Source organism: Phacochoerus africanus, chromosome X (assembly GCF_016906955.1).
Source record: "Phacochoerus africanus isolate WHEZ1 chromosome X, ROS_Pafr_v1, whole genome shotgun sequence".
Lineage (NCBI taxonomy): Eukaryota > Metazoa > Chordata > Mammalia > Artiodactyla > Suidae > Phacochoerus > Phacochoerus africanus.
In genome coordinates, this window is record NC_062560.1 from 9,556,197 (window position 1) to 9,583,285 (window position 27,089).

At 46.6% G+C, this 27,089-nt stretch overlaps 1 protein-coding gene across 2 annotated transcripts in view; it reads right to left on the reverse strand.

Annotated features, from left to right (window-relative positions):
* Nucleotides 1-3,254: 3,254 nt before the first annotated feature.
* MID1 (midline 1) overlaps nucleotides 3,255-27,089 on the reverse strand; it is a 184,599-nt gene continuing 160,764 nt past the window's right edge. For both annotated transcript variants that reach the window (XM_047765353.1, XM_047765352.1), the window contains exons 8-10: nucleotides 18,440-18,601; nucleotides 13,170-13,377; nucleotides 3,255-4,449 (exon numbers count right to left, since the gene is read on the reverse strand). In XM_047765353.1, coding sequence (XP_047621309.1) covers nucleotides 4,101-4,449; nucleotides 13,170-13,377; nucleotides 18,440-18,601 — 719 coding nt within the window. In that variant the 3' untranslated portion in view covers nucleotides 3,255-4,100. The remainder of the gene's footprint in view (nucleotides 4,450-13,169; nucleotides 13,378-18,439; nucleotides 18,602-27,089) is intronic.

Genomic DNA, 27,089 nt, shown 5'->3' on the forward strand with positions numbered 1-27,089 from the left:
CCACAAAAATGACTTTATTTTGAATCAGAAAGCAACAGCAATGGACAGTGGGGCTGAGGGCGTGGCGGTGTGACTCGGGTACAGGGACTGAATTTGTTGAGGTGAAAGGAGCAGTGTACAGAGAACCGACCTGGCATTTCCAAACTAAGCCCGCGACACCCAGAGCTTTGTGACACTTCGCCGTAGATTCCCGACTGACACAGGCGTGGGTTGCTTTTCGGATTGCAGATTTTGAAAACCGTTTCCTACATCTTTTTTAAAGGGAAGGAGCCTCTGCCGTGGAGGATTCGGTGCCCCCTTTGCTTTGCTTTTCTTGGTACCCCAGGCATCAACTCGATGACAGGAAAAGTAAATATTGAGGAAAGTTGGGCTTAGAAAACCAACCAAACAAGTTGCTCAGCCAGGGCACTACCGGATGGTTGGGGCCAGATAATTCTTTGTCATGGGGGCTGTGCTGTGCTTTGTAGGATGTTAAGCAGCATCTCTGGTCTCTATTCACTAGATGCCCGTTGCATCCTCCCCACCTCCAGTTGTGACCCCCCCCCCCCCAGATGCCTCCAGACATTGGCCGGATCGCCCCCCAGTAGAGAACCCCTACTTTAAAAACATCCTCCTGCCCCCTTTGACCGTCTTTAAGTCCTTTTAAACATTCTCGAAGGATAGACCAGATCGCCGGCTTCGCAATACCAAAAGCACAGCATTACATCTGTGTGTCTCCGCAAGCACTGCCTCTGTGCCTGGAGGCGAAACACAATTCCACGTTCCCGGGGCGGGAGGGGGGGGAGGTCAGGGGCGGCGCTGGCTCGGTTCCTCCGGAAGTCGCATCTCAGCACTGTAATAAAATGCCTGTTTGTCATCAGGCCTTTTCCTCCTCTCCAGCAGAAATTCTCATCAATAGGTGCAGTCTGCTTTCAAAGTCATTTTCAAGCTGGAAAGAACGTCCCCCCCCGCCCCCGCATCCCCCACTGTCATCTTTCTCCATCCAGATCGCTGCTTGATTGGGCCAGCCACTTCCAACCCTGGGTCCTAGGGTTCTTCATGTGTACCCACCAGACGGGTGGGTACTGTGTTTCTGAGTTCTGTTAGGAGGGCTGGCTACATACTTGGCATAGGCCCAGGGCAAACTGAAAACGCAGGCCCCTTGTCCAGACACGATTAAGCAGTTCGAGATGGCGACAGCCCCGTTCACCCATGCATGACGTCGGCCCTGGCACTCTTGCTTGGCACTGCATGCAGTGTTGTGGCTTCGTTTAATCGGCCCTGCCATCTCCTTCTCCTCTGTATTGCGATGCTTCCTGTGAACTTAGAAACCTTGAGAGCAAAAGGCCGGGCCCCCGATCCATTTCAAGAATTGTACTGCAGCAAATGTTGACAGCATCTGTTTTTCAAACATTCCAAAAAAAGATCCCCATGGAAATCTTTTCGACATCATTACAGTAAGGAAAGGCGACACGGTGGCCCTGGCACCATATACATCTTTTTCTGTAAATAGGACAACATGGAAAAAAGAGGAACTGCTCCTATCCGCAATGTTTTTAAGTTAGCAAAGAGCGAGACTTCCAGAACAAAAAGATAACATCATCCCTCCTGTCCTTTAGAAAAAGAGCCAGAACATAACCTAAATGGCTTGCAGGGAAAATTGGAGGAGTAACTTCTTTAGATTGAAAAGCATTATATTCATGGAAACAAGTGTCCTCATAAATGCTTTGTTTTTTTTGAACATCATAAGGCAAACTGTAGGGTTTATTGTACCTGGAGACCATGATTTAAAAACCTCAGAAGCTGAGTTTTAGACTCTTTCATTCCAAACCTCTTCGTGTACAAAGTGCATGAAAATATCTGTTATCCAGCTACCAAAAAAGCGTGTAAAAACTACTCAGCCACCCCTTCTGGTTTACGCAGGAAGGCAAATGCACATGGTTTTCATATTGTAAAAAAAAAACAACCACCACAAACCCCTTAAGTTGGCAGAGAATGATTTTTTTCCCCCATTGAGGCGCCCATCTTTTAGGTGTGAAATTGTCCTAAGGAACTATCAAAATATTCATCTGGGTATAAATAATATAGTAAATATATAGAATCTATCTGTTACGAAAAAAGGAGCACATCTGCCAGAAGCACCGGGGAAGGCCGCCTGTGCCGTCCAGACTCGCCATCGAATAAGGTGATGCTGAAACAGCCGGTCTATGGACGCTTATCAAAGAACCAGTTGGTTGATGGGCTCCATAAAAACAACGGGTAAAAACACTGTCTAGCTCCATCGCTCTGTGCAGTCAAAATGGCCAACCCAGGAGTCCAGATAAATATTTTAGTGAGGGAAAGGATTTATAGATGTCCTACCCTTTGTCAAGGCAGACCCAATGCCAGATCCCTGGTCCAAGTTCAAGGCCCGCTTAAAAAAGCCTAAATGCACGGATCGCTCCTAGTCGTCAGATGAGCATGCTGAGAATCCCATCTGACACTGCATTCGTAGGTTCTCTGAGCAGGTTCCAGCACGAGAAGAGGGAGTTTGATTGTTTTTGTTTTGTTTTTTTGTTTTTTTCGGACCTCTCTATGGCAAACTATACTAGAATATAGAGGGATTTCTACATCTTTCAAGAGGTGTTTGATTTTTCAAAGTCTTTATAATAACTGTTGAGGCACGTATACTAGAGAAGAGTACTTTTTTTGCAACATCCCTTGTTAACAACTCATAAATAGTAAGTGTTTTTCGGGTGACCTATAGTTGGATGTGGTAGCGAGGGTTGGGGCCACGTGCTAGTGTCCAGGAGAGCAAAAGCCATCCAAAGCGGTGCTGCCACGTGTGACAGAGAAGGCCGATTCCTCATTCCCAGCGACCAAGGAAAATGACTCAGGGGAGGGGGCACAGGCTCTTAAACACAGTGAAGACACGTCACAGGCCTAAAGAAACTACTCAAAGAATACATTTCGAGCAAGACCTAGAATCCTCCCTCTCCTAAAACGCTCATCAGCCTGAACTTTTGAATTAGCCGTTGGAGTCAAAGCGACTCATTTCGATGGCACGGTCCTGCTTTGTCTTTTTTTTCAGATTGATAGGATTTAATTTTCAATTCAGGCTCGTGGGGCCAGAAAAGGGTTTCCACGGATTGCGGCTGGCATTGCTGACGATGCTGCAAGAATATCATAACGGTAACCCTGATGCCTACCTCTTATGCCACACACACACACACACACACACACACACACACACACACACACACACACACACACACACACACACACACACACACACACACACACACACACACACACACACACACACACACACACACACGTTTAAACTGCAATGGCGGCATTGTCATTCTTAATGTGCTCCCAGAATCCTTAAGCCCGGGCAACACAGGGCAGGATGGGGCCAGAGGTTTCAGAACCTTTCTTGTCGGCATCATCCCCACCAGCCATCAGGAAGGGAAGGACCAATTTCACCGCGGCGGATTCCAAGCCCCCAGGTCCGTTCTTTTCCATGCTCTTTTGCTCTCTCCATCCTCCTGCATCCACTACATATTTCAGACATCAGAGTTAAAGCCCCTTCAAGCGAAACCAGAGTTAGAAAGTCGGTTTACTTCCCTACTAGGTTCAAAACTCTTTTTTTATTTTGAAAGGAGTTGCAGATGAAGCCCTGCGTGGGGGCGACCGGACCTACAGCGGCATCAGTAGGATGGACGATGTGAGGTAAAGACGCGCGCAAAACTCAAGATTTTTTTTTTTTTTTCCTCCAAGCCCATGGACTGTGATGGAATCAAGGTGGTAACAGCGGGTCAACGTATGGGCCGCCTCCTGTGCAAAACCAGGTCATTCCTGGGCGTCCGTGATCCTGGCTACGTTGCTTTTATCAATACACCTTTTCCTGTGAATACAGAACAAAACGGTTAAAGACACGAATGAAGGCCTGAACTGAATCCCATTACCCGGGACAAGGGTGGGAACTGCCTGTGGGGCGTCCTAGTGTAGCTGGTGTCTGGATGCTTGTTGGCGAGATGGAATGACATTCTGGAAGCCTGTGCTTTTTTTCTCTGTCCCCGATACGGTGGCCGCCACCCTTCGGACTCCCCAGCAAATCGCTCGGTGGAGCCAGGGGCTCACGGCAGCTGCTCTGTGCAGTCCAGATGGTCTGGGATTGGCAGGCCCGTGATGATGGTTAGGCATTTGTTCCACACAGTGAACGTGGGGCACACGGGCTGCGAGAAGGTGACGTCGAAAGTGTAGAGGTGGAGGGAGTTCAAGGCGTCGTAGAAGGCAACGGAGCCGTTGTCGTAGTCCAGCAGGATGCCGACGCGCCGCAGGTGGGGGGCCGGCTCGATGGGGACCTCCTTGCTGTTGTGTCTCACCACCCAGGTATTGTGACAGCGGCACAGCGCCCAGGAAGCAGAGTTCTTCCCAATCCACTCGTGCTTCGGGGCCGATTTGTAAGCAAGGCCGATGGCATACCTGCGGAAACACAAGGCCAACCACGATGAGCCTGCTGTGCGGGGATGCGGCATCCTTTCCGTGGTCCTTGGCGGGGGGGGGGGGGGGGTGTGTGTGTGTGTCAGGAAGGTGTGATTCTCCGAGCCCCTGTTCATTCGCCTTCCTCGAAAGCGTGGCAGGCATTGTGACACGGGTGTGCCTTGCCTTGCCTTGCCAACAGAGTGGCAGAGAGGGGCCCCTGTCCTTGGCCACGTCCCCTTTCCAGTTCGGACAGTACCAGAGACTCTGAACTTGGTGTTTGGGCTTGCTTTTTTTTTTGTCTTTTTGCCTTTTCTAGGGCCACTCCCGAGGCATATGGAGGTTCCCGGGCTAGGGGTCCAATCGGAGCTGTAGCCACTGGCCTACACCACAGCAACAGGGGATCCGAGCCACGTCTGCAACCTACACCACAGCTCATGGCAACGCCAGATCCTTCACCCACTGAGCAAGGCCAGGGACCGAACCCGCAACCTCATGGTTCCTAGTCGGATTCGTTAACCACTAAGTCATGAGGGGAACTCCCTTCTTTTCTTTTCTTTTCTTTTTTTTTTTTTTAACATTGATGAGGACCCACACAGTGAATTCTCTAGACTGGCGGCGTCCAATAGAACGTTCTGCAATGACCGAAATGTTCTACTCTATTCGATATGGTAGCCACGAGCCACACTTGGGCACTGGTACTGTGCCTGGTGAGACCCAAGAACTGAACTTGGGAGTTCCTGTCGTGGTGCAGTGGTTAACGAATCCGACTAGGAACCATGAGGTTGCGGGTTCGGTCCCTGCCCTTGCTCAGTGGGTTAACGATCCGGCGTTGCTGTGGGCTGTGGTGTAGGTCGCAGACGCGGCTCGGATCCCGCGTTGCTGTGGCTCTGGCGTAGGCCGGTGGCTACAGCTCCGATTCGACCCCTAGCCTGGGAACCTCCACATGCCGCGGAAGCGGCCCAAAGAAATAGCAAAAAAGACAAAAAAAAAAAAAAAAAAAGAACTGAACTTGAAATGTATTTAATTGATGGAGTTCCTGTTGTGGCTCAGTGGTTAACAAATCTGCCTAGGAACCAGGAGGTTGCGGGTTCCATCCCCGGCCTCACTCAGTGGGTTAAGGACCCTGCGTGGCTGTGGCTGGGGTGTAGGCTGGCGCCTACAACTCCGATGATACCCCCTAGCCTGGGAACCTCCATATGCCGTGGGAGCGGCCCTAGAAAAGGCACAAAGACAAAAAAGTAAAAATTAATTTTTTTTTTCATGGCTTCCCTCATGGCGTATGGAAGTTCCAGGCCTGGGGGGAGGGTCTAATCTGAGCCACGGCTGCAGCAATGCTGGATCCTTAACCCACTGAGCAGGGCTGGGGATCAAACCTGTGGCTCCACACGAATAAGCCAGATCATCAAGCCACTGCGCCTCCTACATTTATCGAATCTTTATCGAATTATTTACATAGCTGCATGTGGCCCATGGTTCCCATATTAGCAGAGGCCTAGACTTCTCCTTTGGACCACCTGTGACTTTTTCAACTGACATCATGTCTGTCAAAGCCTGGAAAATGACTTTGTGAATGGGGCTAATAGTGCCTTGTCAACTCCCAGCCTCAGTGTTCTCATCTTATCCTCGTATCTGAGGGCTCTTTTGAGGAGGAGAGAGAATGTGTAAAATCCCGGGCCCAAGGCCTGGTGTAGAGTATTCAGGAACTATTAATGTATAATTTTGGCCTAATGACATATTACTAATAACTACTGGACTCAGAATCTGAACCTAGAATGCTTCAAAAGGCCACAAACTTCAAGAACTGAATGTCTTTCCCCACCAGAAAAGTCCTTTTGATTTTATTTCCTACTCTATTCCTTAAAAAGCTAAACATGTCTCTGAGCAGATGGATAGCCTAGTTATTCTCAATGTTCTCTCAGTGCTCAAAAAAAGGGTAAGAATTCTTGGAGTTCCCGTCGTGGCGCAGTGGTTAACGAATCCGACTAGGAACCATGAGGTGGCGGGTTCGATCCCTGGCCTCGCTCAGTGGGTTAAGGATCTGGCGTTGCCGTGAGCTGTGGTGTAGGTCGCAGATGTGGCTTGGATCCTGAGTTGCTGTGCCTGTGTTGTAGGCTGGCAGCTGTAGCTCTGATTGGACCCTTAGCCTGGGAACCTCCATATGCTGCGGGAGTGGCCCTAGAAAAGGCAGAAAGGCAAAAAGAAAAAAAAAAGGTAAGAATTCTTTCTTCGATGCTCCAAGTGTCTTGATCTCTTTTCATTCTGCTGAGGTGTGTCTCCATAATATTCACAGTATTTCATAGTTACTAAGATAAGCAAATCCTAGCATTCTTTATTTTAAAAAACGTCAACAACGTGGCTTTAGTTTCAGGTATACAGCAAAGTGAATCAGTTATACGTATATATGTGTACACAGACATATATATATCCTTTTGCAGATTCTTTTCCCATATAGAAAACATATAATTCTTTTTTTGTTTTTTTTTTGGGGGGGGGGGCGCACTTGCCGCATATGGAAGTTCCCAGGTTAGGGGTCGAACTGGAGCTACAGCTGCCAGCCTACACTGCAGCCACAGCAACGCAGGATCCAAGCCACAGGATCTGTGTCCTGCACCATAGCTTATAGAAATAGCAGATCCTTAAGCCACTGAGTGAGGCCAGGGATCGAACCCACAACCTCAGGGTTCCTAGTTGGATTCATTTCTGCTGTGCCACAACAGGGACCCCGAAAACACATAATTCTTAGTAAAGGCCAATCGATTCAGAGTTCAATTGTTTTTTGGTTTTTTTGGTCTTTTTAGGGCCGCATCTGTGGCACATGGAAATTCCCAGGCTAGGGATAGAATTGGAGCTACCGTTGCTGGCCTATGCCATAGCCACAGCAATGCCTGAGCCGAGCTGCGTCTGTGACCTACACCACAGCTCACAGCAAAGAGGAATCCTTAATCCACTGAGGGAGGCCAGGGATCGAACCCACATCCTCATGCATACTAGTTCGGTTCATTACCCATGAGCCACAACGGGAACTCCCAGAGTTCAGTTCTCAACAGATTATAGTAAAAACCAATCTAACTGGATAATGACATATGGTATCTTACCCACTGCAGGGAGAAAAACCTCACTGGTCTTTGAAAAATGACATTTCTTTCAAAAAGCATGTGCTGGATTTAAAATACAATCACTTCAAGAGTGGTGTGTCTAGGAGTTCCCGTCGTGGCGCAGTGGAAACGAATCCAACTAGGAACCAGGAGGTTGCAGGTTTGATCCCTGGCCTTGCTCAATGGATTAAGGATCCGGCGTTGCCGTGCGCTGTGGTGTAGGTCGCTGATGTGGCTCAGATCTGGCATTGCTGTGACTGTGGTGTAGGCTGGCAGCAACAGCTCTGATTAGACCCCTAGCCTGAGAACCTCCATATGCCGGGGGTGCAGCCCTAAAAAGACAAAAGACCAAAAAAAAAAAGTGGTGTGTTTAAAAGTATGTGTATATATTACACATATATATAAAACACGCACGCAGTGGTTAACGAATCCGACTAGGAACCATGAGGTTGCGGGTTCGGTCCCTGCCCTTGCTCAGTGGGTTAACGATCCGGCGTTGCCGTGAGCTGTGGTGTAGGTCGCAGACGCGGCTCGGATCCCGAGTTGCTGTGGCTCTGGCGTAGGCCGGTGGTTACAGCTCCGATTCGACCCCTAGCCTGGGAACCTCCATATGCCGCGGGAGCGGCCCAAGAGATAGCAACAACAACAACAACAACAACAACAACAACAACAAAAAAACAAAACAAAAAACACGCCATCACCGAGTTAAAAGAAGGTGATGGAATTGATGATCCATGAAGCCCAGTGTAGCCGCCCGTGTGCTGTCAGACTGGCCTCCTCTCTTCCCTTTCTTAGATGCTTGGGCTGCGCTGCCCAGAAGGAGCCCGGGTCAGATTCTGCCACTGACACCTTTGCAGAAGGTCCAGAAGCTCTAAAAGGAGGGGACGCCCTGTTTCCCAGACACTGGAGAGGTGAGTTGGCAGAAGCTTCTGGGGGCGGGGGGCCGGGGTGGGGGAACTGGTGGGGGTTATCCTTGCCTCTGGGCTGGGGGTTCACTTTCTGGCTTCGTGGACTGGAGTACCAGCTCCCTGACCAGTGCTTCCAGGGCTCCAGCAGGCATCTGGCTCCCCAAGAATGACTTCTCTTTTTCTCTGAGCCCTAACAGATGCTCTGGAAAGGTTTTCATTTTGCAATTTTTAAACATTCTCCCCAAAGACGGTCCCTCTTCCTGGAAGACACCATTTCCCTTTGCAGATAATTTGGAACCTGAGTTTGCATCACAGAATAGCCACATGTCTGTACGGTTTCCTTCTTGGTGCTGTACACCATTTTTATTTTTTATTAGAGAACCTTGACATTTATTTTCCATTTGAACTTGAACTGAACCCCCTAGGAAGTAGCTGTGGCAGGTATGAGTGACTTCATTTAGCAAATGGGAAAACCAAGAGAAGGTTAAATTAGGAGCAACATTCAGATCTCGCCGCCCCCCCCCCCCCCGAACTTGAGGCACCGTCATCAAGCACGGACCCTTTTGTAGTTAACTCCCTTTCATAAAACGCCAAGAGCACATTAACGGCATTAGAGGGAGAGAGTAACTATGTCTCTAGTCGATTAAGCAAAGGAAAATACCATTATACTACCATTAATCTGGAAAGCTAGGTACTGATGTCTCCTGAGCTGGAAAAGTGCAGGCAGAGGTGATGTTTCATTAACATACGCAGGGAGAGCGGGAGAAGGCACAAAGTATATTGGCAGAGCCATGTTCACACGCCCCATCGCGTGGATCACAACAAACGTGTTACTTTCAAGTCGGGACACATGTGCCCGAGAAAAGAAAAGGTGTCATTAGCTGTTCCGAATCAAGGGATTACAGGCATTGGATCGTGCAGGGTCACCGTGTCCCAGCTAATGCCTCCCGGGAAATCTTAAGCAGCTTTCTAGGGGTGCATTTTCGGAGGTCGACACAAATGCATCTGTCAATGGCCGCGCTTTGACTCTTAATTTTTGAAGTTGTCTCCCCCCACCTCCTGCGTTGGTTTTGACCCCTGGAGGGTGTTTTCAAGGGAACGCGGATCGGTGTTTGTAGAACGGAAGTGGTCCCGGGAATTCTCCACGCCATCGCTCAGTGGCAGTGAGCTCATAAAGATCGGGTATCATTTATCATAAGTAATTATTAATGAGGCTCTAATTATTTAGACGCTGGATTCCTTCCCAGATTAATAAAGCCCGTTAATTAACACGAGATGTTTGCTCTTTTGCACCTGCAAAAAGTCACCGTATTTTCCTTGGGGCTTTTGTCTTGCCCCAGTGCGGCTACAAACTGTAAATGCTAGCCTGGCCCAGAGCCCAGTGCGGCAGAAGGATCTCCATCCTCCAGGGGGGCTGTTGGACCAGGAATGATCTGGGCAAAGAGAATCGTGAGGGTCACAATGGAAAAAAAACCGACTTGCTTGACTAATACAGGCACTGTTGTTAAGAGAAATAAGACACTTGAGCTTATGTGTTGACTTGTGGAATTCAGCTGACCGGTACCAACATTACAAAGGACTGACTTAGTGCCTTATGTGCATAGGTTTGAAGTGAAAGGTGGCTTTGGTTTTTTTTGGTAGAATGTCTTTTTTTTTTTTTGTCTTTTGTTGTTGTTGCTATTTCTTGGGCCGCTCCCGCGGCATATGGAGGTTCCCAGGCTAGGGGTCGAATCGGAGCTGTAACCACCGGCCTACGCCAGAGCCACAGCAACGCGGGATCCGAGCCATGTCTGCAACCTACACCACAGCTCACGGCAACGCCGGATCCTTAACCCACGGAGCAAGGGCAGGGACCGAACCCGCAACCTCATGGTTCCTAGTCGGATTCGTTAACCACTGCGCCACAATGGGAACTCCAGAATGTCTTTTTCTTTTAAATGATTTTTATTTTTCCCATCATAGCTGGTTTCCAGTGCTCTGTCCAGTTGGTACTGTAGAACGGTTGCTTTTGGATCTTTTCATGTTAATGACTCCATGCATTTTATTACATTTATAGGTGTACCATGATCCTCACAAGAAAGCTTGCTTTTGAAAGAAGAAATGTTTTCGCATCCTTACCTCAAAACTAACAACGATTACGCATCATCTTCCAGTTACGAAGTTTCCTGTTTTTTTTTTTTTTGTTGTTGTTTTTAAAGCTATCACTCATTTAAGTACCTCACAGTAAGCCGTTATGGCTTATCATTGGTATTATGGTTTATCATTGGTATTGAATAGGGTTCCCTGGGCTGTGCAGGAGGACTCTTGTTTATCTGTCCCATATATACCACTTTGCTTCTGCTAATCCCAACCTCCCAATCCATCTGTCCCCCGCATCCTCCTTCCCCTTGGCAAACACACGTCTGTTTTCTGTGTGACTCTATTTCTTAGGTAAGTTCATGTGTTTTAGATTCCACCTATAAACGATCACAGGATATTTGTCTTTCTCTGACTTAGGTGCTTCGTACGAGAACCTCTAGGTCCACCCATGTTGCTGCAAATGGCATGATTGCGTTTTTTTCATGGCTGAGTGGTATTCCATTGGCTATGTTCCATAGCATCTTTATTCATTCCTCTGTCAATGGACATTTAGGTTGTTGCCGGGTCGTGGCTACTGTAGATAGTGCTGCTCTGAACATGGAAGTGCATATATCTTTTTGAATTACTGTTTTGTCTGGAGTGGGATATATGTATCCAGGAGTGGGATTGCTAGATCATCTAATAATTAATAATATGAATTGCTAGAGCATACAATACTTCTAGTTTCACTTGTGCTGCATAAGGGCTGGTTAAATAAAAATTCAGTAGCTCCCTTTTTGAGCACCTTTAAGTGGGCATTTGAAAGACAGACGGCCAGCAGAAGGGGGTGCAGTCATGGCTGTGGAAAAGGCAAGGTCAGCGTGTTAAGGTTAATGTCGCGGGGGTAACTAATTCCAGCGCAGACTGCCCTGACCTCCGTCCTCAGGCTGAGAGAACACAGTGGGCTCAAGTCGCTGCACCGACTCCCAGGGGCCCTTTGCAATGGGTCCTGGTGGAGGATCACGGCTTCACCCCCAGCCTCAGCTCTGGACGGGCCCAGTCTAGAATCAACAAATACACAAGGCCCCAGAAAGTTGCTTTTCTTTTCTTTTTTTTTTTTTTTTAAATAATGAAGAGAGCGCTGTTCGAGAGTAAGTATAGGTGAACGTTTTCTGTCAAGGGCCAGAGAGCTAATAGGGCTTCGTGGACCATAGCATTCTGTCTCTCCTCCTCCCCGCCGCTGTGTGTCTCAAAGGCAGCAATAGACAATACGGAAAAGCATGGGCCTGGCTGGGGTCCCCTAAGACAGTTTTGTTCAATGGCTCTAGTCTGCTGACCTACATTTTACAGCATGAAAACAGAGCTAGCATACTAGTTCTCCCCGAGCCCAGGACTCAATTCTTGACATAAATAAAAATATAAATGGAGTTGAAAGAGTGTTTTTTTTCGCTTGGTATATATTCACTTCCTCTTCTCAACTCCATGGGAGGCATATGCTTCCCCTGCACCACTGGCCCTGGCCAGGTGCCTGGCTTTGGCCAATGAGAAGGGAGTAGATAGAATGCATGCAGAGGTTGCAAATGTGCTTATGTAGTTGGGCTTGCACCCTTGGGTTCCTTGAGTCACGTGGGCCTGGGTAGCCCACATGTCCAAGGGGGATGAAAAAAACACATGGAACAGACTTAGAGCCAACCTATAGATTAAAGCAAGGCCTGGTTGAGATTAGCCTTTTGGCTAACCCACAATGAGGGTGTCACTGAGCAACTGGAAATGATTATTGGTTGAAGGTGCTAAATTTTGGGGTGTTTGTTATGCAGCATTACTGTAACAGCAGTTGACTGATTGATAAAGAAGATATGGTACATACATACAATGGAATACTACTCAGCCATAAAAAAGTGAAAATGCCATCTGCGGCAACATGGATGGACCTAGAGATTATCATCCTAAGTAAGTCAGACAAAGACAAATACCATCTGCTAGCACTTAAATGAAACATCTAAAATATGATACAGGAGTTCCCGTCGTGGCGCAGTGGTTAACGAATCCGACTAGGAACCATGAGGTTGCGGGTTCGGTCCCTGCCCTTGCTCAGTGGGTTGACGATCCGGCGTTGCCGTGAGCTGTGGTGTAGGTTGCAGACGCGGCTCGGATCCTGCGTTGCTGTGGCTCTGGTGTAGGCTGGTGGCTACGGCTCCGATTCAACCCCTAGCCTGGGAATCTCCATACGCTGCGGGAGCGGCCCACGAAATAGCAAAAAGACAAAAAAAAAATGATACAAATGAACTTACCTATGAAAGAGAAAAAGACTCATAGACATTGGAAAAAATACTCATGGTTACCAAGGGGAAAGGGAGGGGGAAGGATGAGTTGGGAATTGAGGATTAACAGATACAAATTACTGTGGGCAGAATCAATGAGAAACAAGGTCCTGCTGTGTAGCACAGGAAACTATGTTCAATATCGTAATAACCTTTGGTGGAATAGAATGTGAAGGAGAAGATATATCAATATAGACATACGCATATATCTATGCATGTGTATATGGGACTGAGTCACTCTGCTGTGCACCCAGGGCTGACCCAGCATCGTAGGTCAACCACACTTAAAACAACTGTACCTAAAGAAAAATTAGAGGACAACAGATAAAATTGCCTACCATGTGCTTCCACTTATGACCACTTCCCAGTAATGCCGGCCACTATCGATGAACACATTTCCAGCTACGCCATAGCTCCCTTGGCTGGTGAAGCGTTCAGGTGTGTGGCTCTTCTTGGACGACGACTCATCCCGTTCTACTGTCAAGTTATCATGGGACACCTTCAGCTTTCGATGAGCAGACTTGGGGTCCAGTTTAAATGGCTGGCCTGGAAGCAGGTTTACAAAACAAAGAGAGGAAGATGAAAAGAACTGTGGGTTGTAATAATGACTGATAACATTTTCAGATGCAGCCTTTAAAAAGTACAATAAAATAGTAAAGACGCATATGTTCCTGCCCTCATGAGCTCACACAGTCCTTTGTAAGATGTGGATGCACTATGTGACAACAGCATGGGAAGAAATAAAAGGTAAAATAAAATTGGAATGGAAGAGGTAACACTGTCACTATATGCAGATGACATGATATTACATACAGAAAACCCTAAAGACTCCACACACGAACTACTTGAACTGATAAAAGGATTCAGCAAGGTAGCAGGGTACAAGATTAACATACAGAAGTCAACTGCATTCTTTGACATTAACCATGAAATAGCATGGAAAGCAAAAAAAAAAATTGCTTTTAAAATCACATCAAAAATTAAAATACTTAGCTATCAGTCTGATAAACGAATTCAGCAAAGCAGCAGGATAAAAGATTAATATATAAAACTCTGTTGCCATTTCCTTACGACATCTTTTAAAAATCACACCCCCCCAAACTAAAGTACACCCTCACACCATGCACAAAAATAAACTCAAAATGGCATAAAGATTTAAATATGACACAAACATAAGACAAAACATTCTCTGACATAAATCGTACCCATGTTTTTTAGGTCAGTCTCTCAAAGCAATAGAAATAAAAATAAACAAATGGGACCTAAACAAATTTACAAGCTTTTGCACAGCAAAGGAACCCATTAAAAAACCAAAAGAAAACCGACAGAATGGGAGAAAATATTTGCTACGATGCAATGACAAGGGCTTAATCTCCAACATATACCGTTCATACAACTCTACAACAAAACAAAACAATCTAATTGAGAAATGGGCAGAAGCCTTAAACAGACATTTCTCCACAGGAGACGGATAGCCAGGAGGTACATGAAAAGAGGCTCAAATTTGCTCATTATTAGAAAATGCAAATCAAAACTACAATGAAGTATCACCTCACACCAGTCAGAATGGCCATAATAAAGCGTCTACAAATGAAAACAAATTGCTGGAGTTCCCGTCGTGTCGCAGTGGTTAACGAATCCGACTAGGAACCATGAGGTTGTGGGTTCAATTCCTGCCCTTGCTCAGTGGGTTAACGATCCGGCATTGCCGTGAGCTGTGGTGTAGGTCGCAGACGCGGCTCGGATCCCGTGTTGCTGTGGCTCTGGCATAGGCTGGTGGCTACAGCTCTGATTCGACCCCTAACCTGGGAACCTCCATATGCCGTGGGAGCGGCCCAAGAAATGGCAAAAAGACAAAAAATTAAAAAAAAAATTCTATTAAATTTTTTGAAAAGGGAACCCTCCTGTACACTGTTGGTGGGAATATAAATTGGTGCAACCACTATAACATCATGGACGTTCCTCAGAAAACTAAAAATAGAATTACCAGAGGATCCAACAATCCCACCCCTGGGCCTATACCTGGAGAAAACTATCATTCAAAAAAGATACAGGCACCCCTATGTTCACAGCAGCACTATTCACCATAGCCAAGATATGGAAACAACCTGTGCATCAACAGATGAATGGATAAAGAAGAAGGGGCACACACACAATGGAATACTACTCAGCCATAAAAAAGAATGAACTAATGCCACTTGCAGCAACATGGATGGACCCAGCGATTATTGGACGAGGGAAGTCAGTCAGAGAAAGACAAATACCATATGATATCACTTATATGTAGAATCTAAACCATGACACAAATGAACCTATCTACAAAACAGATTCATGGACACAGAGATCAGACTTGTGGCTGCCAAGGGGGAGGGAAGGAAAGATAGAGTGGGAGGTTGAGGTTAGCAGATGTAAGGTAGCATCTACAGAATGGATGAGCAATGCATATAGCACAGGCAACTATAGTCAACATCCTAGGATAAGCCATAATGGAAAAGAGTATTTTTAAAAAAGTATATATTAGTATGTATGTATGTATAACTGAATCAGCTTGCTGTAGAGCAGAAATTAACATTGTAAACCAACTCTACGTCAATTAAAATCCTTCCATTTAGATCAGGAACTAGCATACTCTTTCTGCAAGAGGCCAGATGGGAAATATTATCCGCTCTGCCAGCCACGTGGTTTCTTCTGGGGCTAATCAACACTGCTGGCCTAGCACGGAGACATAGGTAAACAGACGGGTGTGCCAATAAAACTTTATTTACAAAATCAGGCCGTTGAATCTGGTCCATGGGCTGTAGTTTGCTGCCACATTTGAGCTTTCTGTCCGTAACACAGAAAAGCTTAAAGGGGAGCTGAGAGAATCCTCCAGTGCTGAGCAGGCAGTGAGTATTCTCAAAGGCTATAAAGACCTACTGGATTCCAGGTGTCATTTAAGTTGTGGCTTGTCTCATTTAAAAAAAAAAAAAAAGTTCTGAGGAATGATCATACCAGCAACTATTAGGGATAAAGTATGCCCTAAGAAGCCAAGTTTAAAGATAGTTTTGATTCAAAGATGCCAGTTTTTTTGGAGTTCCCAGGTAGCCTAGTGGCTAAAGGATCCAGCATTGTCACAGCAGTCATACAGGTTCGATCCCTGGCCTGGGAACTTCGACATGCCGCAGGTGTGGCCAGAAAAAAAAAGATGGCAGATTTTAAAGGTGGAAGACAGAATGTGCCTAAAAATAACTACACACTAATGGGCGGATTAGGAAGGAATTCCATAAAAGCACCCATCATTGAAAATGAACGCTATGGGGTTCCTGTCATGGCGCAGTGGAAACGAATCCGACTAGGAACTATGAGGTTGAGGGTTCAATCCTTGGCCTCGCTCAGTGAGTTAAGGTGGTGTCATGAGCTGCGGTGTAGGTCGCAGACACGGCTTGGATCTGGCGTTCCTGTGGCTGCGGTGGAGGCTGGCAGCTGCAGCTCCTATTGGACCCCTAGCCTGGGAACCTCCCTATGCTGTGGGTACGGCCCTAAAAAAAAGCAAAAAAAAAATTTTTTTTTTAATTAAAAATAAAGGCTATATATTGACAACATTGTAAATCAACTATAATAAAAAAAATAAAAAATAAGTAAAATGAAGGCTGTGTTCCGCCTGCCCTTCTCCCAGGGAGGAAGATCAGAACATTACAGGCGGGCAAAGACTGGCTTCTCGAATGGTCAGATACATGGTGCTTGCCTCGGCTCACACCCTCACTGATACATGCGCTGAGCAGGGCCAGGCCCAGCCCCCTGCATCCTCAAGGAGCACGTTCCACCTGTGCCTCCGTTGTGTTTCTCGAGGAAACTCTGATCCTACTCTATCTATGATTCGAGGCTTTGCATCAACAAAGACCAAAGAGCTCAGGGAACCAATTAATCATTAAAGACTTCAATTCATTGTCGTATTTGTCCACCTAAGAGTTTGGCAAACTGTAGCTGGTAGCCCAAATCCAGCCCACTCCCTCCGTCTGTTGATGAAGTTTTATTTTTTTTATTTTTTTTTTTAGGGCCGCACCCACGGCATAGGGAGGTTCCCAGGCTAGGGGTCGAATCGGAGCTGCAGCTGCGGGCCTACACCACAGCCACATCCATGGCAATGAGGGATCTGAGCTGCTTCGGTGACCTACATACACCACAGCTCATGGCAACGCTGGATCCTTAACCCCCTGAGAGCAGGGCCTGGGATCAAAACCGCATCCTCAAGGACCCTTTGTTGGGGTCTGAACCCACTGAGTCACAACGGGAACTCCGTGGATGCAGTTTTAAAGCAGCAGGGCCGTGCTGTGCTTTGGCACAACAGTGGCAGAGCTGAATACCTGTGACCGAGACCACGGCACCAAAGCGTTACCATCTGGCCCATTACAGAAAAAACTTACCAGCCTCTTGTATGTAACTTAGTAACATCTGTTCAATGACGACAGTCTAGAAATAGATGACATGACCTGTCCCTTTGAAATGAATACATGATCTGTCGTAAAACCAACCGAAGCACAAATGAGTCAAGGGTCACTTCTACAGAATTAACCTCAGTGTAGGTATCCATTTTTTCCTTAATCTCTGAAGGCGCTTCCTTCTTTGCCAGCAGAAACCATGAGGGGAGAAAGGTGCTTACACTTGTTTAAGAGTATGTATCTTAAACACATGTATCTGGAACAAAATAACACAACTGAAACCAAGGATTTGGGTTCAATGAAGCTTCCTCTTAGAAGCAGTTCCTGTTGAGCGGTTGGCAACCCTCTACCATGATGTCATGTTGACATACTCCAGTTGACCTTCTCTTGGGAGGTCTTACGCAAAGAAATACCGTGGTATGTAGCATCGTGTTTCTAAATCAAAAAGATGTACAGAAAGCAGCACAGGATAAAATAAAACACATGTGGGTGCGGGGGTAGGGGGGGGATGACAGTGTTACAAGATGTACGGATAGCCCAGATCCTTCTTTGCTGGGAGGCTGTCCTGTCCTACCATCCCTGGCCTCTACCCACTAGATACCAGTAGCATCCACTGCAGTTCTGACAACCAAAAATGAGGCCAGACATTGCTTATGTGTTCAGGAGGCCAGCATCCCCTCTGACTGAGCACCTGGACAGGTAAGCAGAGTAAAAAAAAAATTCCTGAAGAAAGAGTGATTAGGAGTTCCCATTGTGGCTCAGCGGAAATGAATCTGACTAGCATCCATGAGGATGCAGGTTCCATCCCTGGCCTTGCTCAGTGGGGTTAAGGATCCGGCGTTGCTGTGAGCTGTGGTGTAGGCTTGGCAGCTGTAGCTCCCATTCAACCCCTAGCCTGGGAACCTCCAGGTGCCTCGGCCCTGCAATGACCCAAAAAAAAAAAAAAAAGTTATTAATTGGCTTTGCTGCTACAGAAAAGAACACTCTGTGCCATTTACAGAGCCCCAACGGTATGTCCGGCTTGGAACCGAGAGGGATCTGAGGATGCAAAAATCCAGGACTCCCTGCTGGCACTCAGTGCGTTCTGACCCTGTAGGCGGTGAGGGCTGAGACAGGGAAAAGGAAAAGGAAGGAAGCCGGAGGCAGCGGAAGGGAGGGCAGATGAGAGCCTCCCAGCTCTCGGCACTTACTGTTTGTCTTCAGCTTCCCAGGTTCACTGCTGCGGCTGCCCGCCTGGTTGATGGCCTTGACTATGAAGATGTACTTGGTGCCGCTCTGCAGACCGTGCACCGTGTAGTGGTTCTGCTTGATATTGGGCACAATCATCCAGCTATCGGCCGAGTTACACAGACCTGCAAAGCCAAGGAGACCCGATGAGTTCTGCGGTGCCAGCACAGGGCCAGCTGGCGTCACGTCCAGGTCGCCTAATGTGAGGTTCTGGGAACCCGAAGCAGAATGCTCGGTCGCTTCTTAGGGAGGCTGCCCAGCAACTGGAGAGCTCAAGGTCCCGCGTGTAAGTAGGACGGCGCCCTGTGTGTATCAGGATGTAGTCCCACTGGTCTTTCCAAGTGGAAAAGACCCATCAGGATGATGATGCCGCAGCATCTGCGCATCGCGGATGGGGGCAGTGAGGGTCGTTCTGTCCAGGAGCTGAAGCGCCCACCATATATGTGCATCGTACATGACTGGGCGCTGTGGGATGGAAACAAACCAAAAAACCCCTGCCCCTGTTCTCATGATGCTGATCATGAAAGGTTGGATCTCATCAATTTGGAGACTCAGGAGGTGTGAAGAGACCCGGGTCCTGTTTGAGAAGTATTTCACTTGGAATCTTTTTTTTTTTTTTTTTTTTTGACATTTTTACAAGAAAAAACACTAAAGAAAGCCGGGGGCGGGGGGGGGGGGGGGGAGTGACATCTCTAACCTAGCTGCAGTGGATGGCATTTTTGCCTCAAATTCTTTACCCTGCTCTGGATCCAGGCCTAGGTGACTTTGCAGCTGCTCATTCTAAAGAGAAAGGAGACACTGTCTTAATCACGTGGCTTTGGATTTGGCCGTGGGCGCCGCTCTGGCCGATGGGATAAAGCGGAGCTGACAAAGTGCGGGGCATACGAGGCACCTGTGAGTGGCCCAGGGGCCCAGCGTGGCTCGTAGGAGAGCATCCGCAGGGATGGGGCCAGCTGCAGCCCTGGCATGGCTGCTATCGGAGAGGAGCAGGCTTGCTGCTCTAGCTGCGTTCATCTGGCTGTAGTTTGAGGAGCAGGCTGTGGATTTATGGGCGCTTCGAAGAACGTGTAGGAAAAAGGAAGCCGTTTTGTTTTGCAGCTGGCTGATGCTGAAAACATCTCTTTGGTCCTGGGCCCCTTTCTCCCCTCTCCGCCCATCCATCATCTCCAGAGGAACCTTTTCCCAGCCCCCCGCCCCCTGGTCGGGCTGTCATGGAGTTTCCTGGCTCTGGTGAATTTCCGCACCAATTCTTGGTAGAGGGCTGGGCCCCTCCACTTCCTGAGGGCTTGCAGCTTGCCTCCCCTCCCTCCCTTTCAGTGCATCTGCAAGTCAAAGGGTTAGTCCTTTTGATCTGCAGGCAACTTAGACCTTAACCACATTCCCAAGAAGCAGTCCCAGACTTTTAATTTGGTCTTACTTCTTTGAGAATCTAATACAACATTTTTTTTTTTTTGGTCTTTTTAGGGCCACACCTGCAGCATATGGAGGTTCCCAGGCTAGGGGTCGAAATGGAGCTGCAGCTGTCGGCCTACACCACAGCCACAGCCACGTGGGGATCCTTAACCCACGGAGCAAAGCTAGGGATCAAAACCTCGGCTTCGTGGATACTAGTTGGGTTTGTTACCGCTGAGCCACAACGGGAACTCCTCAACACGCCTCATGGTAGTCTCACAGTTGGCAAGAACTGAAGTTGGTTAAATTGTGAAAATTCCCCCTTGGGGGTGCGGTCATTTCAGGCAGACTTCAGTGAGTCTTTAAATATATCAACATATACAAACATACATAGTGATACATGTTTAAAAAAAAAAAAAAACCTTGTGAATTTTCTAGCGCCTCTTGTCATTTCCGTCTGTAAACATGTGTCCCAGGAGGCCTGCCAGACTTGACAGAACCACCATAAACTGAGGGGATGACGTGGGGCTCACAAAAGAGCTAGAGAGAGAGAGAATTGGGGGGGGTGGGGGTGGAGGTAGGTAAGCAATTAAGGTGCCATCCACCACACCCCCCAATCCCCCATTTCCCCCTAATTCTTAGCCCTTTCTTCTCCCATCAGTTCTTACTTGTCCAAGGCCCAGAGGAACATTCGCGAATAGTTGAGTCACACAGGACTCTATACCCCTTCTGATACTTTCTCACCTTCCCTTTTCCTTGAACAGGAGCCGTAACCAACTCGCTACGTGCGGGTAGGGCCAAGACCAACTAGTAGATTTCAATCCAGCCAAAGAAGAGTCAGTGTTGGCTTCTGAGCTCTGGGCCCAAAGAAGCCCGTTCCTCACTTTAGATTTTTAATGATAATATTACAATAGCGATAAAACAAAAAACAATGCACTTTTCTATTACCTAGGGCAAGTCACTCGTATTCCCAGACCTTTGTCCATGGCAGTCCGGCACAAATGAAAACAGAGCATTCAGCAGAGTCAAATGAGAAGCCTATCAATGTCACTGCGTTGACACCATTCCTGTTTAATTGCATATGTTACAGTAAAATGACTCTTGTGGTCAAAGAAAGCAAATGTGAAAATGTTTCAATAAACTTGACATCACCGTACAATCCCAAAGCCGGGTTTAATGTGGTGGGGGGGGATGCTTTCAGCAACATCAGAAAGCAGATGTCTGAAATTGCTGCAAACTGCAGCTTGGCTTACCATCGAAAGTCCTAACCCAACAACAACAACAAAAAGACGAAATGTTTCAGAAACCTTTTCCAAGCAAAAAAAAAAGGGACCCTGACTATCCTGATTATTTTGAAGAGGTCACTGATTTTTTTTCCCTTGATTATTGAAAGAACAAAATGTTTATGGAGCAGGAAAATTTGGATAACTTTACCCTGGGACAGTCTGCGCTCACTGAATGCTAACTATGACTATTGAGGCTGACCTTGATATGATTGTTATGGGCAAGGCAATAACTGCGAAGTGGATTACAAATGCCAAGAAAGCAACATGGACCGATTTCTTCTGGGGGCTGGAGTAAGTGGGGTGCCATGGAATACGCCATTATTGCATTGCTACTGTGGGTCTAGCGCCAGCACCACTTAACTTCTTGCATATGGTGCCCCGCGCCAGACTTCCCTGCCTTGACACCCCACTGTGTCGGGACTGTTGACTAGATTTTATTCATCACTTTATGAAACACCCACAAAGCCATCCTGACCGAAACTTCTACTTGGCTCTAAATTCGTTTCCAGTCACCTTTGAGGGTGTGCCAACACGCACCATCTCCCATTCAGCAATGAAGTACTGCAACAACAATGGAACTCAAAAGAAAGTGCAACCATTGAGTTTTTTGGATTTTGTACTTCTGGATTTTTTCTCATTTGCAGCGAGTCAGAAGCATCTCCCTACGTAATGCCACTCATTACAAGATCCTACATTTGGGATTTCAGAGCCTTGCATAGCAACTGTCATCTTACAGTAAAACATCATGTGTAATTTACATTCTGCAACATGGACACCCTTCAGAGCGGCTGCGCACCAGCTTCTAACATCCTTTTTCTCTTCCAACAGACTGGACAGAAATGAACATTCTTTTCCTTCTCCTCAATACAAAGAGTAAATGTTTAATAACCTCCATGAATGTTTTCAAAATGACTAAAATAAATCAAAGACAGATAATGGCTTTGCCATGAAGGCTTGAAGCCATGGATCTTTTGACTTCTGCCAGTAATAAAAATAGGCTGCTGGGAAAAGGCTCCGCGTGAAGATTTTCAATGACGCATTAAAAACCGGTTTGAAAAAAAAAAACAAAACAAAAAAAACATGGAAAACATTGTAAAATTAACTACGTATCTATCGGGAGTTTGTGGCTCCGTGGTTAACGAATCCGACTAGGAACCATGAGGTTGTGGGTTGGATCCCTGGCCTCGCTCAGTGGGTTAAGGATCCAGTGTTGGCGTAGCTATGGTGTAGGTTGCAGCTGAGGCTCAGATTCAATCCCTGGCCTGGGAACTTCCATATACTGTGTATACAGCCATAAAATAAAAAAACAGGAGTTCTCCTGTGGTTCAGCCGGTTAAGGATCTGGCATTGTCACTGCAGTGGCTCCAGTAGCTGCTGTGGCGCAGGCTTGACCCTTGGCCTGGAACTTTCCACATGCCGTGTGCGCAGCCAAAAAAAAAACCCACCAAAAAATTAACGATGTCTTCAATTTTGCATACAAGTGTATGAATGTGATTAGGGATGCTCTTTTTTTTAATATAAGATTAAAAAGCTCCATAGATAGTATTTAATTCTCCTTCACTAAATTCAGTTGAGGACAATTAACTTGAATGTATTATGACAAGTGAAGGAACCACAACCTCGGGACAGTAAAAGACTGCCTAGTGGCACATGGAGCTATAGCCACCTCTGGAGCATCTTTCTCCTATTTTCCAATGGAGTTTGTGCCCCTAGATTAGTAGGACAGCTTCAAATGGTCGGTGAGTTGAACAAACAACATTCAAGGACAGCCTTTCTCATGAAGACTGCGAAACGCCCTCACGCAGCTACTCCTGGCAAGTTGCACGCCTGACCTTTTTAATGTATCATATGACAAAAAAAAACTCCAGTGATGGGCGAGTGCAGTCTATATTTCTGTAGGAACAGTAACTAACGTTGAATAGCTATGGGCTGACACCGGCCACCACAGGACTAAAACCTTTGCTTTTATTATCTCGATCATGTGAAATTAAAATATTCCTTCTCAGAGATGAAGAAACAGATGCCCCCAATAGGTCCAGTGAGGTCCCAAGTGGGGACTTAAATCCGGGTCTCTCAGTCACTCCAAATACGTGTAATATTACGAAAAAATCGTCTTAGATATACACACTACTCTATATAAAACGGATAACCAGGAGTTGCTCTGTGGCACAGTGGGTTAAGGATCTGGCATGGTCACGGAGCTGGGGGTCAGCTAGGAGGTCCTGCTGGTCTTGGTTAGGCTCTCTTGTGTTTACTGCACAAGCAGTCAACGTTTATAATTATACGCTACTTAGGTTCTGTGGTTGTTGGCTATTCAGCAAAAGTCAGGTGTTATAGGGCCCCTCCGTCCAGGCCAAAGTGGTATGTACTGTCCAAATGCCCGTGAGCATTCGATTCGAGAAATTTCAGGAGAGGTATAACCACTTATGGTGGAGCCGCCCTTGGGTGGTCCCCATGATTTCCACTCCATACCATGCATGACCTTGTGTAATTCTCTCTCCTTGAGTGTACACAGGACCTATGACCTAACCAATAAAACATGGCCAAGGACAAAGGTCCTATCATCTTTATCGCTCCTGTGACAGTACCTTGCATGGCAAAGGTGATGGGAGTTTATGAATGTAATTATGGGTCCCTAAAGAGTTGCCTTGGAGTTAATCCAAAGAGAGATGATCCTGGGTGGGGCTGACCCAACCAGGTAATCCTTTTACAGGAGGGTTTAGCGAGGACACACCCTCCCCATCAGCCCTCACCACCCCCGGCAGCAAGGTGTGAAGAAGCAAGCTTCCATGGATCCCACAAACATGAGGAACTAAATTCGGACAACAACCTAAGGGACTTCAGCCTTATGAGACCCTGAGAAGATGACCTGGTTAAACTGTGCCCAGATTCCTGCCCCATGGAAACTCTGAAATAATAAGTGGGTGTTGTCTTAAGCTGCAAAGTTGGGGAAACGTTCTTACGCACCAATAGAACACTGATAGACTTTTTCCTGGATCAAGCAAAAATAATTTCAGAGAAAAATGTAACATTCCTCCTGGGGGCCAAACATCACCCTTGAGGTATAAAATGACTCCACATGGTTTCTTTTTCTGGCTGTATTATTCACTCACCAACAGATGTTGCTCCAATCAATCCTTTTTGTGTTTTCAGAGAAGCTTCTCTTGTTGTTTGAGTTGGACATAATGCTTATTGATCCCAGTTCATTTTTTGCAGTGCCTCCATTTCTACCTGCTCTTCTCAGCCCTTCTCTCCTTTTCTCTGATTGCCTTGGAATTTCTGACCATCTTTGGAATTTCTTCTTCTTCAAGCGAATGGCTGATACCCTCCCTGGCTCAATCTACCCAGTATGCTAGTAATATTCATCCCGCAACATGACAGGAGTAATTCCTTAAGTGAAAACAAAAAGAAAGTCATTCTACTTGCTTCTTTTTGTTGTGTTTTCCCTTCCATGCTACTTAGTGGTGTGGGGGTAGGTACGTTCAGTTATATTCTCAGTATTTAGAATTTCATCATGTAGATGCTATTTGTTTACCTTGCTTTAAATTCAGCCTCTTTAACCTTGATGCTACTGTCATGTTGGGCCAGATAATTCTTTGTTGTGTGTGGGGGTAAATGTACCTGTGTACTGTGGGATGTCCTTGGCCTCTCCTCACTGGATGCCAGTAGCAACTTTTCCCCCGAGATGTGAGAATAAAAAATGTCTCCAGACAATGCCAAATGGTTCTGGGGGTGGGGGGGCGGGGAGCACAACTGCCCCCACTAAGAATCACTGCTTTAAATGAAAGAGTGACTATTTAGTAAGACATTAGTGACTATCGAGTAATTTGCATTCCAGGTTTATGGTGAAGCATAATCAAGATTTGAAAATCCTACTAGACATTAATTCCATGTTAAGTTTATGCTGTATGTCTCCCACATCAGTGAAATATAAGCTCACACGCCTGGAAAAATGCATTGAAAAAAAATCATGTCACCTTTCCGAAGGGCAACGTGGCAGTGTCAACCAAAAGCAAAATGTAAATCATCTTTGTCCCAGCAATTCCATCTCAAGAGATTATTTTACAGATAAAACTCCCCATGTGTGGAAGGATAGGTATTCAAGAACAGTCCTTGAGGCATGGTTTATATGCGCAACAGACTGGAAACAAGCTAAATATACATCGATAGAAGACAAGGTAAATTAGAGTACATGCTCACCATAGGATACTATGCTGACTCACAAAGGAATGAAGCAGTTCTTAATCTGTGCTGAAATTTTAAAAGTCACTCTATAACATTTAGTGAAAGCAAGGTGAAGAACTGTGGATGGCCGACTGCCTTCTGTGTCCCTGAAAATGTATGTGTGTGTTTGTGTAGTCTTATCTCAAATAAACTATCTCAAGAAAGATGCATGTGAAATGGAATTGGTGCAGTGGGTATTCTGGGCGGCTGGTACACTGAAAAACATTCACTTTTCACTGTGTGTATTTTATACACTATTATTACAGAGTGTTTGGGGCATCGCTTACTAAAAAGGAAGCTTTTAGAGAATCAGTAATTCTTCAGGATTTGGAGCAGGGCATGTAGAACTGGAGATGGGGAGCCATACCAGAAGAATCCACAATAGTGGAAGGAGAATGAAATGATGCCAAACTACTGTTGTACTAGGGATTCTTAGCCTTGACCCCCAAAGCACGTCGAACGTCTGAGGACAGTAACGGTGTTGTTTCCCAAGGATAGGGGCCAGAGCTAAAGAAGCCTTTCTGGAATTACCTTCTCTGCTGCTAGAGTGTCTGGCGGGTCCTGACTTCCGTGAGTTACTACGAATCTCCCAGTTCAGGTCTCTGCGTGTCCCACGGTATCTTCCACAGGGCGACCTGAGCCGGCTTCTAAGTCTACATCTGATCACACCATTGATCTGAACGACTCCCAAACCCCCAGAGTCAAATCCAAACGTGGTGTGGCCTGGGGGACCCTGCGTGGTCTAGCTTTGTACTGTGAGTGAGGATGAAGTAACTGATGATTCAGAACATGCACTTTCTAGAATTAGACCGGTATCCTGGTTCTCGGTCTTCATTTCTCACTGTCTCCCCCTCTTTACTCTGCTCTCCAGTCAGGCTTAATTAGATGAGACCTCCCACTACACCTGCCATGTTCTGTCTCGATGGGTTGGCTTGTGAGGACATGGCTGTCTGGGATTCGCATCCTGATAGGTACCCATGCTTTTTCGAGACTGAGTTTAATGATCCCTTGCCCCAAGACCTTTTGGTTATACTACCATGCCCGCCCTCTCTCTCTTCCTATCTCCTCAGGCAGCTTGGCCAAAGCTGTTCTCAACATTTCACAATTTTCCCTTTCACTCCAAAATGATATGTTCTTAGAAAACAGTAAGACTATAATAAAAGTGTCCAGGCCAGAGTGATTAAGGAGTGTAAGATCAGATGGATGAGGAGGAGAAGCTGGAAAAATGGGATATAAGACCGTGTGTGTGTGTGGGGGGGGCATTTGTTGGTACAGGTCATTTATACTTGAGGCACTTAAATTGGTCTTTCTGCATCCCTCTTTTTTTCTGGCCATGCCCACGGCATGCAGAGAAATTCCTGGGCCAGGGATGGAACCCTTGCCACAGCTGGGACAATGCCAGATCCTTGAACCACTAGGCTACCAGGGGACTCCAGCATCTCTCTCTCTCTCTCTTTTTGCAAATGACCGCACCAGAGGCATATGCAAGTTCAGGCCTGGGGCTGAATCCAAGCTGCAGCTGTGACCTACGCCAGCACTACAGCAGTGCTGGATCCTTGAACCTACTACACTGGGCTGGAGATTGAACCTGTACCTCACGGCGACCTGAGCCACAGCAGTCAGATTCTTAACCCACTGCACCACAGCGGGAACTCCAAGCATCCCTCTTTTAATTACTCCTAAATCAAATTTCTATTTTAAGCATCACATG